Source organism: Cimex lectularius, unplaced genomic scaffold, assembly GCF_000648675.2.
Source record: "Cimex lectularius strain Harlan isolate CLEC.00 unplaced genomic scaffold, Clec_2.1 scaffold67, whole genome shotgun sequence".
Classification (NCBI taxonomy): Eukaryota; Metazoa; Arthropoda; class Insecta; order Hemiptera; family Cimicidae; genus Cimex; species Cimex lectularius.
The window spans coordinates 1,797,386-1,812,029 of NW_019392738.1; the positions used below are offsets into that span (position 1 = coordinate 1,797,386).

General features: G+C 33.7%; 1 protein-coding gene across 2 annotated transcripts in view; it reads left to right on the top strand.

Moving 5' to 3' along the window:
- LOC112126949 (cubilin-like) overlaps positions 1-14,644 on the top strand; it is a 292,446-nt gene that overhangs the window by 274,577 nt on the left and 3,225 nt on the right. The window contains exon 6 of one of the 2 annotated variants that reach the window (XM_024227043.1): positions 8,247-8,427. In XM_024227043.1, the coding sequence (XP_024082811.1) occupies positions 8,247-8,427 (181 nt within the window). Of the gene's footprint in view, positions 1-8,246; positions 8,480-14,644 lie in introns of those variants that run through there. The other variant, XM_024227044.1, reaches the window with a different exon arrangement.

Consider the following 14,644-nt stretch of genomic DNA (forward strand, 5'->3'; position numbering starts at 1 on the left):
AAAAAATGGCTTTACGTCCAACTAAACTTTAATGGTCGAAACGTCTCTGTTTTTTTGACCTACAATTACCAAAAAGATTTTTTTAAATCTACAATCATACACGTGTTTTCCTTATTACCATATAGTGCATATGATTCTTTATCATTCTTTTTTCTCACGACTTCAACAAATTATGAAACAACTGATCACTAAGAAACACAAGTATATCAATAATGATTACTTTTTGATTAAGGTTCATTGGCATAATTGAATTGTTTTCTCCCCTAAATTTGAATAATCTAAAAGCTTTTGGCAAAATTTATCAGCAAGATTAAATTATTTTTTTAATTTCTCTAGGCAAAAAAAAAGTATAGAGTGTGTATTCGATAGAGACAGTTTATATGAAATAAGGATTTTTTCCCCATCCAGTTATTAAAGTGTGATATGTGGAGATCGCGTGAATCTCGCACAGTTGTGGTTAGGTGGTTTTTCTCCCAGGCCCGAGGGGAGAAAGCAATAGGAAGAGAAACCCCACGTTGAGAGATTACCGAATGCCCTCAGGCCTGTTCGAATCGATGGGAAACGTGAAATAGAAAAGGGTGCGGTCCAGATCATAAATTAACCCCCGGCACGGTTATAAAAGTGGTTCCGCTTCATTAACGTCCTTCTATTAAGGAGCAGCAACAGATTATAGCTATATCTGATCTGCTGCTGGAGACATATCTCAAACCCGTGCCACGCACCTGTCCTCTCCAATCTTGTCGTTTCCTTTCCCCATGCCCGATAAAACCGCCCCGGCCCTTTCTCCCTCCGGTCCCTGAATTGTAACACATTCGTATGTTAATAGCTTGGAAAATTTAATGGGCGGCTTCTCTCATAGGGAAATTGTCCCCGTTTCAAAAATATCCGCTACGAAGGCACGTTTTGTTGCATTAAATCAAAACTTTTTGAGGTGAATGTCAAGTTTTTGTTGTTTGTTATGAGTCCGTTTCTCAGACGTTCCAACTTTATGTGTGATATATAGACACATTTCCCTTTTTTACTATCAATCTTCTACTGATGTGCACATTTTTCAAAACTATTTTTCTTTTTTATTTATATTACTGAATTTTCTATTATCGAGGGATTTTTTAGTCCACTCATTAACTCTTATTACAATTAATTAAGGTTTTTAGTTGAGATAAAAAAGTCAATGGCACGAGCGGGATTCGAACCCACGATCTTCGGCTAGATACGGCGCTGCTCTACCACTTGAGCTATCGTGACCTCTATCCACTCGGACATCAACTCCCCATCTCAACCTCACCTTTTGAATTATCCCTCCTTTTTTGCAATTTTTCATTTGTCGGCCAGATTACACGACATTTGTGTTGATTGGCAAAAAGGAAAAATTCAAAAAGGTGGGGTTGAGATAAGAAGTTGGTGTCCGAGTGGAACGAGGTCACGATAGCTCAAGTGGTAGAGCAGCGGCGTATCAAGTCGAAGATTATGGGTTCGAATCCCGCTCGTGACGCTGACTTTTTTATCTCAACTAAAAACCTTAATTAATTGTAATATATTAATTGGTCAAGCGGACCACGAAATTAGTGAAATTAACTCTTATATTTTCATGTGAATGTATTGTATGACAAAATACTTGTGTGCATAATTTGGAAAATGGAGTAGATTTTTATAGAAGTGTTTCGCTTTCAAAAAATATACCTCTTTTTAGAACTCAAATTTCGGAATATATTTGGACAGTGTTTTCATAATCGCTGAGTTACCTATGGCATATTTACATTTTTTAAAATTACTTCTGTTGTAAAATTTTCCAGAGCTGAATTAAATAATTGCTAAATTTATTTTGGTCATTGTACATCGCAGTGTATGCTTTCTCGAATCTGACGCTTCTATGCAAGGAAAAAATCATTATTCTTACAATATTCTTTATTCATGATGAAGTAAATAACCTGAAGCATAAACTTATGAAAGTGATGTTCATGTTTCATAATACTCGACGAATGATCTGTGTGTTTTTATTTTATTTTTTCCTAACTGTTTTTTTTTTCAATTGTCCTAGATCGTACTGTTATAAAAATTATGAACTGCTTAACGCAAAATATTGAACCAGATGTATAAAAAAGAGTTAATTTGTACCGCTGTACGACTCTTTTACGTATAGGCTAATTTTTGAAATCAATAACCGCTTATGTGACAAAAAAAGGCGCTTTAAAAAATTTATAAATATAATATATTTTTCAATTAATTAATATTTATGAAGGTATTGGTCGAGATAAAAAAGTCAGTGTCACGAGCGGGATTCGAACCCACGATCTTCGGCCCAATACGCCGCTGCTCGACCACTTGAGCTATCGTGATCCACTCGGACACCAACTCTCCATCTCAATCTAAAACCGTGCTTTTAATATGTAAATGAATATGTGGCACTGACTTTTTTATCTCAACCAAGACCTTAGAAAAAATAACAACTGCTTGTGTGACAAAAAAAGACGCTTTATAAAATATTATAAATGTAATATATTTTTCAATTAATTAATATTTATGAAGGTATTGATAGAGATAAAAAAGTCAGTGCCACATATTCATTTACATATTAAAAGCAAAAAATCGAAGAGGAAATGGTGTAAGAAGTGGCTCCTGAACAGAAGCCGTAATACCCACATCAATTTGATGAAAGAACTTTCCCTTGAACCCGCTGATTGGAGGAACTATTTAAGGATGGATGAAATCTTATTTATTCATTATATTAAGTGTTCTATTGACCAAATTACTTATTTCAATTATCTTTTTTGTAAGGTTTTGGTTGAAATGACAAAGCTAGTGCCACGAGCGGGATCTGAATCCATGGCCTTCGGCTAAATACGCCGCTGCTCTACCACTTGAGCTATCGTGACTTCGATACTCTCCGACACCAAAAAATGGCAAAAAGAGAGAAAATTCGTCGCCGTAGATAATTGGAGTGGCGCCGGTCCAATATTCGGCACAGCCGGGTACGCCAGTTCAGTTTTGCCATTGACGTGGTTTTTGGAACGTCGTCGCTCCGTTTGGACTGCTAGGAGCTATCGTGAATGGCCACCTTCACATCTACCATTGGCCCTCGCCTGTTATGGCAATGTTCACTATCGATTCTTACAAGTCTACGTCATCGTCTTTCTCGATCTAACAGGACCTAACAGAGTTAACAGGGCTGACACAAAGATCGTGAATACTCCTAATATTTTACTTTTAGGCCCCGTTGCACCAGTCACGGTTCAAGCCGGGTTCACTGGAANTCAGTACTGAACCAAGGTTAAACGAAGTTGGGGCAACGGGCCCTTAATATTGTTACGAGTAAGCATTGCACATGAGAATTATTGTGTTACTTATTATTTATTAATTATAAACTGTTATTAATTTTAGAGCTCTGTTGACGACCTCAATAAAGGTTGAAAGATTGGCATAAGTTACAAAACCTACTTGTTTTTGATGATCACTGATCTCGAACTTACCGGTGATATTTTGACGGTCGATTCATCCTTCCTTTGTATCAATAATTTGTTTTTATTCACCCTTGTAATAGTAATTTATGTTTGTATTGGACGTTTTCATTGTATCTAACCTAAATAAATTTAGTTTGAAGAACCTACGTAAACCCGAATACCAATAATTAAATTGTAATTGATTAAACTACCTATATTTGAAATTATTTTTTTAAATATATTGTTTCGTTAATCGATTTTGTCATTTGGTTGGGCTAAGCGACAACCACGTGTCAAGCTGTGGAGAAAAAAGCTGAACATAACACATCTGATACTGGAAAACACGCTGACCTGTTCTAATCAGCTCACTGGTTAATTACAAATTTCTGAATGCGTTTTATCTCGTTCATCTCTTTTTTATTCTCTCATACCCGAGTCGGGCCGGAATTGCAAATCTGCAGGTCACAGGTAGATTGAAACTTAACATAATCCCTGGATTTTAGAAGGAATCCGATGGGCGGAGGGGTAATGCGGACACGGAGTGTTTCCGCTAAGACGGCTTAGCCGTTAGGGTTTGACCGGAATAAGTTAAACACCATTAACTACGGTCCGGGTGTACACTCAGATTTCCATATTGATTCTAGCCATTTTCCCCGCACAACCAACTGCATAAATATCGATGAAGGGCACATGTTATACAAATCATGTACAAACATGGCTTCCCGCCTTGAAAACCAAAAACGAAAAGCTAAACCAAAATTAAAAACTGAAGACTATTATAAAAAATAAGTATTACTTTACCATAACATCATTGTTTGTATTGATTTTCAATAACTGGCTTATATATCCTACATAAATATTTACAATATTTCATATTATTTCGGAAGTAGTGAGAGATTTTGTAAGCATGTTCTTCATAAAATAATTTTAAAGCAATCACAACAATTGAACTTAGAACCGTCAACGAAACAAAAACAAGAATCATAATTCCGATCGGGCAATCGAAATCAACATTTCGATTAAAGAACGACCCCAATTTTAAACAAGGGGGTTTCTTATCACCTCCCTTTTCTCAATATACATCAATGATTTTTATTTTACAAACAGGTGACAATATGTTAATTGGATGTTAATTTTTTTCTATTTTACGCAGACGATATAGCCTTGGCAGAATTCTATTGACTATTAAATATTCTGCCACAAAATCTTCTACGTATATTAATATAGGTTTCTTTTTGTGTGAAAGTATTTATTAGTGTAAGTGGAGTGTTATCTCTATTCATTTACGTTTTGACCAAGTTACATCTTTCGATTAGTTTTTCTTTCCATGTAAGGTCTTGGTTCAGATAAAAAAGTCAGTGTCGATAAATTTATAAATACTCAATTAATTATACACAATTTTTTTCGAAATGAAAAATTTGTGTCACAGGCGGGATTCGAACCCACGACATTCGGGTAAATACGCCACTACTCTACCGCTTGAGCTATCGAGAAATCGATCAAGGAAGGTTCAAATGGTTGTAGGTTGAGATGGAAAGTTTGTGTCTGAGTGGATCGAAGTCTCGATAGCTCAAGTGGTAGAGTAGCGGCGTATTTAGTCGAAAGTCTTGGGTTCGAATCCCGCTCGTGACACTGACTTTATCTCAACCAAGAACTTACAATGAAAGAATAATTTATGCAGGTAACAAGCATAGAGAGCATTATGTGCGGTGCTCTATATTCCTTCCCAAAATAACTTAGAAATACTAAAAACACTCAAGCTAATAAATACATCCATAACAACCCTTTTTAAACAGTATGTGCAGTTAAAAGAAAATGCGAAACTTGTCAAATTTGACATTACGCCTTTGCATTACCCTTTGATAGCTATCTAAAAATAAGCCTATAAACCCAACCTCACAAATACAAAACACTCAAGCTTATAAATTCGTTCACTCCATAAAGAAAAACCACTTGGGTAAGAGTCTTCATGTAAGAATTTTATATTTATAATACATTTTATTAGCCAAAAATAAAATCATTTACAATTGGTTAACCCTTGAAAAAAAAAAAATAATCCACGTGGAATTGAGCTTGAGGAAAAATATATTTTCATAGCATAAACTGAATAAAATAAAAATAAATAATTAAATAAAAATTTAACATGCAGAATATTAGGTTAGCTAAAGTTTATGTTTATGAGTCATATAATTTATTTTATTTAAATAAATAAAAACTGGAAAGATTTTTAAATTTAAAATTACCTTCATTAAATTCACTAATTTCGTGGTCCGCTTGACCAATTAATACATTACAATTAATTAAGGTTTTTAGTTGAGATAAAAAAAGTCAATGGCACGAGCGGGATTCGAACCCACGATCTTCGGCTAGATACGCCGCTGCTCTAACACTTGAGCTATCGTGACCTCGATCCACTCGGACACCAACTTCTCATCTCAACCCCACCTTTTGAGTTTTCCCTCCTTTTTGGCATATTTCAAGTGGTAGAGCAGCGGCGTATCTAGCCGAAGATCGTGTGGTCGAATCCCGTTCGTGCCATTTTTTATCTCAACTAAAAACCTTAATTAATTGTAATTTAAAATTACCTGAGTAATTTTTAGGCAAAATGATAAACATTTTTATTAAACCAATTTCCAATATCAGGTTAACACATAATAAATAAATAAATATTTTTTTAACATTAAACACTGATAAATCATGAAATAGTGAAAATTTACTGTAAGTTGTTTTTTAATTAATAGTTAAACAGTTTTTACAAGCAAAAAGTAACTGATTTATATGATCTAACACGCAATCCCAAACTATTAATTCATCGGTGAAAAATAGATTACTTTTGACATTTAGAAATGTAAAATATCTTCTTAAAAAGTTTAAAATTATATTTTTATATAGTATTTTTTCAGCTTTCAACAGGTTAGTGAAACCTTACATTGTTGGAATTTCAAATTCGAATAAAGTTTTTCCAAAATGCATAAATTCATCGATAAATTTTATAACTTAAGAATAATATTTTTTTATAGTCATCTGTGAAAAAGGTTTATAATTTTTGAACTAACTTTTAAATTATTTATTAAAATTGGTGGTAATAATTTTAAAGATAAACTGTTATGGGTACAAAATTTTTTAGGATATACATATTTAATATTCTTCATATCTAGACAGAATATTTTTTTGGCTATAACTGACTGACTATTGAAAAGTCATCCAAAAAATTGGGTAGTAATTCATTAAAAAGTGGAGTAAAATAACCTCGAGGTGTAGGACTTTAGCGATGTACGACGGAAAAATTAAAACTTTCGAACTAGAAGTGAGCTGGACGTGTCACTACAAAAAAAAAAAGAAGGCAAATACACTTCAAAAGCCGCAAACTCCAGGCCACTTATCAACCAGCGAAAAGTTGTGGGACAGGACGGAAAACTTTTTTCAACGAAGTACGCAGAAGGAGAAACCGTCGGACAGAGAGGAATTGAGATATATACGAGAAGTCTTGGCCTAATTGGGTCGATTTATAAATACAAAATAAACCTAGTGAGTTTAAAGTCATATAATAAAAATTTATAAATAATGTGTGGTGATTAGTAGTAGATTAGTCGATAATTATTCAGAAATCGTGAGATGCAGTCTGGTGTGATGTAGGTTTCAGAAAAACATTTTCTTTATCGTGCCAACGTTTCAATCTTTATTGAGATCATCTTCAGGGCCTGGGATTTACAAACATTGTTTACATATTAAAATTACAATTTGGATGTGGAAAAGTGAATTTATACAATGCAAAATATATTTTATATATTCAATCTGAGACACCGTATCTCACAATTTCTGAATTGCTATAAATAATAAAGAAATTATAAACTAAAATTAATAAAAAATGATATGCCGTTACATTCTGTTTCACTGACCTTACGAAAAATATTATCTGGAAGTCTGGCGAAGAATAGTGAAAGGGAAATAAAAGTGTATTAATAAATTAGGAAAGTACTTTATTTATAAATGGAAATACAACATTACAAATAAATTCATTAATTTCGTGGTCCGCTTGACCAATTAATATATTACAATTAATTACGGTTTTTAGTTGAGTTAAAAAAGCCAGTTTCACGAGCGGGATTCGAACCCACGACCTTCGGCTAGATACGCCGCTGCTCTACCACTTTGAAAAATGGCAAAAAGGAGGGAAACTCAAAAGGTGGGGTTGAGATGGGAAGTTAGTGTCCGAGTGGATCGAGGTCACGATAGCTCAAGTGGCTCGTGACACTGGCTTTTTTATCTCAACTAAAAACCTTAATTAATTGTATTATACATAAAAAGTTCTTTTGGGAAGGAAAAGTATGGGTTTTGGGCAGTAGTGTTCGAAAGGTTAGAAAGCTTGCTGTGGAATTTTTTGAAGAGAAAAACTTTTGATAAAAAAATTAAAACTTGTTGGTGATTGATTACAATAATTAACAATATAATTTTAACCTATAAAATTGATTGAAAAAATCCTAAATTTTAGAAAACATTTCGTTGTAAAATTATCCGAACTGGATAAGATTCCATATTTTTGCATTTTATTGCCCCAATAAAAATATATCATGTGAGTTATGAGTCCACTTTATACTTTAATCTGGTTTTACGACAGGTTTAATCCTCTTACAAACTTAAAACAACGTTGACGCTCTACCGGCTAATGATTCATTATATCCTGATAACTAAGGATTTTTGTGTTAAACAACATATCAAATCCCCAATGCAGATTAATCCCGCTTAATTTCTAACGATCGATTATCGGACTTGATTGAAATGTTAATTATTTAATTATCTTTTTTTCAGGTTGCGAATGTCTCGTGTTTTCGAGCACCTTTGGCAAGGACCAGGGGAAGTTCAGCAGTCCCGATTTCCCGAAGCCGTATCCGAACGATATCAACTGCATTCTGTACACGTTCATCGCCGGCTCACATGAAATCATCGAGCTGACCTTTACGGATTTCAGCGTGGGAACTGCTGGAAAAGAGTGAGTAGACGAGGAAATGTACACACATGGTTTTATGTTTGTACAGTATCGAAACATCCATTTATTTAAATACAAATGGCTATTAAATGTAATTGTTTATGACTTACCGTGATATTTACCTTTCTCTATGAGGCCTCGGTGGCCGCAACAGTTTAATCCTGCATTTAAACGCGACTTATTTCAAAATGAGCTTTTTTTTTCAAAAATACAAGTTGATAAGACCTCTGCTCTTGTGAATACTTGTTAAAAAAATCTTTCTCAGTGTTACATATGGTCGTTACAAGACGTCAATATTTCAGCAAGTTCTCCTAAATTTTAGATTGAACTAATAACTATTTTCCAAATATCAACTTCATCTTCAAAAAGTTATTACTAATGACTACCAATTTGAGAATCGAACAAGACATCCACCAAGTAACAGACTTATTAGAACATTCCCTCAATGAAAAAAAATTCTTCAAACTTTTGACAAGATCTTGCAAGAAGGACTCATCTCTAAGCAAAAAATAATATGTAGATATCAGTTCGTATCTAAGTGATATATAATTGAGAGTCAAACAAGAAGATTCAGGATTAAAAACAATAAATGCAAGAGTGTCACATGGTAGAATATTAGGTCCACTACTTTACTCGGTATAAACCAGTTTCGAAAATAGAAACAAGGTAAATTTCCAAAGGTTTCTTAGGGCGGATTTATAGAATTTTTTAAGGGGAAGAAGGTCACGTTTAGGAATTTTGCTGTGATTTAGTCATAACTGGGAGATTTTTCACGGGGAAGTTTTAAGTGTAAAACTTTAAAACAACTCTGATAACGCCTGTGCCGCTTCGACATCAAGGCTACGCAAGCCGTTACATAACATTAATAAATCTAGTCTACATAAACCTGGGCACTTTTTAAAAAATATTGAGTTTATTCAAACCGATATTGAAAAAGAACTATGCACATATTTAAAAATCACTCACTTTTTATCCGTTTCAATTAGAAACGGATTTAAGACAACGGGACACCTCGGCAGGAGTATCTGATCATCAGAAATCATCAGATTACGGAACATTTAACTCCTCAATTGTGGCTGGTAAATCGCAAGGGGTTGCCTACGAATCCCAGCTCTCGGCTTGGAATAATTAGCACCATCGACCTGATCAGTCGATGCCGTCTTGAATAATTTTCAAATTCTGAACCAAATCATGACTTTATTAATACTTAATCGTTCAGCTGTTAAGCTTTAAAAAATCTTCAGGCTCATGGAGACAGGAAACAATATTCTGTCTTTTCAAGCTTTTTCCCAAAAACATAAATAAATAAACGAGATTCACAGTTTTTCATATTTTATACTAACGAGAAAGTTAAGTTGTCTGTCTATAACCAAACTATGTCATAAAATTATTTATATTATTTTCGTGTAAGTTCGTGCGATGCGTTCTAGTGTGCTGAAGATATTGAAAAAGGTGTGGTGTTTAGTGACCGTTACTTAATGATTATTTGGAGGTTGTGAGATGCGCTCTGGTGTGACGTAGGTTTTAGAAAAACGTTTTCTTTACCGTGCCAACGTTTCGACCTTTATTGAAAACATCTTCAGGGCTCAAAATGTTTGTTTTCCGTGTAGATGTGTCATTCTTGTCTGTCGTGTTGAGAGTGTTTTTTAAACATTTGTGAGAAATTTTAAACGTTTCTAATATTTTTACTTATTATAATAAAAATATATGGACAAACAACGACTTCAGAAATGATTATTATAACTACATAAAAATGTAGTAATCAATTACATATCGAGGCGGGACATCAACAGTTACGCAACACAGTTGAGTTATGCGGGTTTAGCATATTTAACGCCTTTTTGTTTGTAGTGGGGTTCTCGGAGTTCGATAGCGGTTTTGAGTTCGAATCCCACCATAGCCGTTAAAATATTACTTTAGATTAATTTAAAAAAAACATTTTCTTTATCGTGCAACGTTTCGATCTGTACTGAGATCATCTTCAGGGCCTGGGATATATAAACATTGTTTAATTACATAAATGCATGTTGGATGAAAAAATGAATTTATACAAAGCTAGAAATTTTGGACTCAATCAAAGTATTTGTACGTTAAATTTCTAGCATTGTATAAATTCATTTTTTCACATCCTACATATATTGCTACATTTAAATAATGTTTATAAATCCCAATCCCTGAAGATGATCTCAATAAAGATCGAAACGTTGGCGCATTAAAAAAAAATGTGTTTCTAAACCTACGTCACACCAGACCGCTTCTCACGATTTCCAAATAATCATTAATGGTCGTTTAATGGTCATTAAACATCACATATTGTTCGATATGTTGTATTATATGTTTTGTGTGTTATATGTTTATGTATATGTGTATAGGTATATGTGTATATGTATATGTGTATAGGTATAGGTGTATATGTTTATGTGTATATGTATATGTGTATATGTATATGTGTATATGTATATGTGTATATGTATATGTGTATATGTATATGTGTATATGTATATGTATATATGTATATGTATATATGTATATGTGTATATGTATATGTTATGTGATTGAATATGATTAATTATTAGCGTAGCTGCGACTGTATTTACTGTTCTTTAATTGATACTGTGTTTATATCTGTTGATGTAAACCATTTCTAAAAAGTTACGTTTATGTTTGTTTTATTCATGTTTTATATTTTTGGACTGTTGAAATCTAAGTTGTGTTGGTGTTCAAATTGGTGGTAGCCAGTGCAGTAGAATTTTGTTTGGTTTTTCTGCCATCATAGATATGCTGTTTTACCCACTTAGATATTGGTATGTAATTCCAATTAAGTTGCCGGACAATTTATACAATCGATTTTGTAAATTACATCAGACTTATTTGTAACTGGTGTAGGATCATTAATTTTTGAAAAAAGAATGTGTATGATTTTATAGTTTTTAAAGGCTATTTAATAAATAGAATTTTTTTTAGAGTTTATGACAAGCTATTTCATAAAGGCCGCCAAAGCGACATAAACAATCAATAAGGCAGAGTTCCAACGATTGAGGAGGCAGGCCTAAGGCGGAGCCACGCTGAATCGGAGAGTTGCTGTTCTGTCGCTTTAAGTTTTAGAAAAAAAAGAAAGTAAAAAAAAAATTGTGTGACGTTAAAGACTCAAAGACTGCTTGTGTTGGATTCTTCGTCGATTGGTGCCCATTGTAACAAGGTTCTTTACATTAATTTCACTAATTTCGTGGTCCGCTTGACCAATTAATACATTACAATTAATACTATATTTTATCAGCTTCTATTAAATTTATAAATACTCAATGAATTATACACAATTTTTTTCGAAATGAAAAATTTGTGTCACAGGCGGGATTCGAACTTACGACTTTAGGCTAAATACGCCGCTGCTCTACCACTTGAGCTACCGTGACTTCGATCGCCCATGCCACAAACTTCTCATTTCGACTACCCGATTTTATTATAATTATAAGCAAATCGCGGTTTCATATAGAAACACTTTTTATTAACGATTATACTAGATTATCGGGACTGTGTACGATTCACAGGTGTGATTCTAGATTAATATTAAATTTTATCAGCTTCTATTAAATTTATAAATACTCAATTAATTATAATTATTTAGCCGAAAGTCGTGGGTTCGAATTCCGCCTGCGACACAAATTTTTCATTTCGAAAAAAATTGTATAATTAATTGAGTATTTATACATTACAATTAATTAATAAGATAAAAAACTGGCAGTGATAAAAAAAATGGCAAAAAGGAGGGAAAATTCAAAAGGTGGGGTTGAGATGGGAAGTTAGTGTCCGAGTGGATCGAGGTCACGATAGCTAAAGTGGTAGAGCAGCGGCGTATATAGCCGAAGATCGTGGGTTCAAATCCCGCTCGTGCCATTGACTTTTTTATCTCAACTACAAACCTTAATTAATTGTTCTTTACATTATTGTTACATTTTTCTTTACATTGTTTGCATCTTGTCTAGAGAAAAGGATATTAAAAAAAACTTTACACTTTGTTATATGAACTAAATTTTGGTGATAACAAAATATTCTCTTTCCTTCTTAGTTTCTCTATAATAAGTAACTTTTTGATGACATTTTATTTATTCTATTTTTTTTTTGTAAATAAGAACTTTTTTATGTTAAACAGCTATTAACCTGTTTTTTTACAAGCATATTAATCCCCCAACGTCATAAATACGCTCTCACAACGTTATAAATACTGGCAGGCCTGCCGCTGTCCTCTAGTCTGCCTCCTCAATCGTTGGAACTCTGCCTCATTGATTGTTTATGTCGCTTTGGCGGCCTTTATGAAATGCCTTGTCATAAGTTGGCCAATTTTACTTTAGCTGTAATGAATGAGTTTTCTCGAAATTCTTCATGAAATTTTAATAGAGTCGATTCTATTTTTCTATATCAATTTGTAAAGATATTCAACGGAGAAACGTAACAGCAATCAAAATGCCAAATTTCACAAATAGCTTGCGTCCACCGTCGTTCTCCGATAATGAAACCTATCCTTCCACGGCCCACTGCTTTCAGCCATTCGCCGGCTTTTAATGAAATGTCGAAACTTGAGCCCTGCGTGTTGAATTTAATTAAGCAACTGTCGCCAGTTTACAAAACACTTTTGAGACGGGAGTGTCCGTATAAAAAGACGTATCTACTACTGTCATTACTCAATTGTTGTAATGCGTTTAAAAAAAATTGATGATTGTTTTATACCACATGAAAAAAACCGTATTGTTTTATTCGTAATCACAATAACAAAGACCCTCTTTTATACCAATTTTTAAGAAAGGTTAACAAAGCAATACTCAAACATATCGTCCATTATTCTAAATGCAATTCCTTGAGTCATGTTATTACTAATACTACCATATGGTTAAGTTATTGCTTACAACATAATCATAAAATTATGTTGCTAATACTACCAATACATACATTTTATTGTCACTCCCAAAATTGCCGATAAAGGTTTAGTGAAAACTGGAGTAAATAAAATAAAGTTTGGTCTGTCTTCATTCACGGTTTTGTTGAATTATTCAAACACGTTTCGGCATTGAGCCATCATCAGGGAGGAACTGTTACAATTGAACAGAAAACATGCCGGTACAACGTAAGGATGGTACTTCGCATAAAGTACTTTTACCAGCTTTAAAAGATTCTAAGAGACAATTAATTAAGGGTTTTTTTTAGTTGAGATAAAAAAGTCAATGGCAGGAGCGGGATTCGAACCCACGATCTTCGGCTAGATACACAGCTGCTCTACCACTTGAGTTATCGTGACCTCGATCTATACGGACACCAACCTCCCATCTCAGCCACACCTTTTGAATTTTCCCTCTTTTTTGCCATTTTTACGATACTAACAGAGTACAATCGTCCTTCGCAAAAAATGAATTATCATACTTACTTATCTCAATTGTTTCTACAAAACAAATACCGAGTGGACGTAAGTTAGGAATAAACAATAAAGGGTTAATGCGCCGCATACAGGACTAATGAAATTGCCTATCACATTACTGAACGGACATAAAAATATGTAAAAATACATAATTCAGTTTGTTCTGTCAACAATCGGGACTAGTTTTCTAATAATCTAAGGGATTAGATGAGTGAATAGGCCGTCGTACTACATCGATTAGCGACGCTCGCGGTCCTGGGTTCGAACCTGGCACAACCCCTGGATTTTTAATTGAGAATAATATGATAATTGTATTGTAAAATGGTTTGTCCTTTAAAACCTCTGGTTAAAACCTCCTGTAAGCCTGGAATCATCGTACTTTACGTTTTTTGTCTGTCTAATTGGCTGCAAACTTCCCAAATCTAATTAGGATTTGTGTTAAATGTACTTTTAATGTGAACTGGTTCTACCGAAGGAGTAAGCTTTAACAATTATTTTATTAAATTCCCATTTACGTATTTATTCCAGTTCTCCTAAAACTTTACCACTATAAAAAGTAAAATCTGTTGTGTCTTCTTTTGCAGGTGCGTCTTAGAAAAATTGTGATAGCTTATTTCTAAGAGGTATTTTCTAATTTTCTTAAGTCTGGTCTTGCAGATTCTTTTGTATGTAATCTGGTCGCTTCCAAAATCTCCACAATATGGAAATACGTAAAATTTGGAAAAAGTTTTAGTTGTCCAAAACAACTTGATTTTAGAATCAAACGGCGGTTTGATCATCTGCAAATGTCACTGGGAGTGTATATATATATAT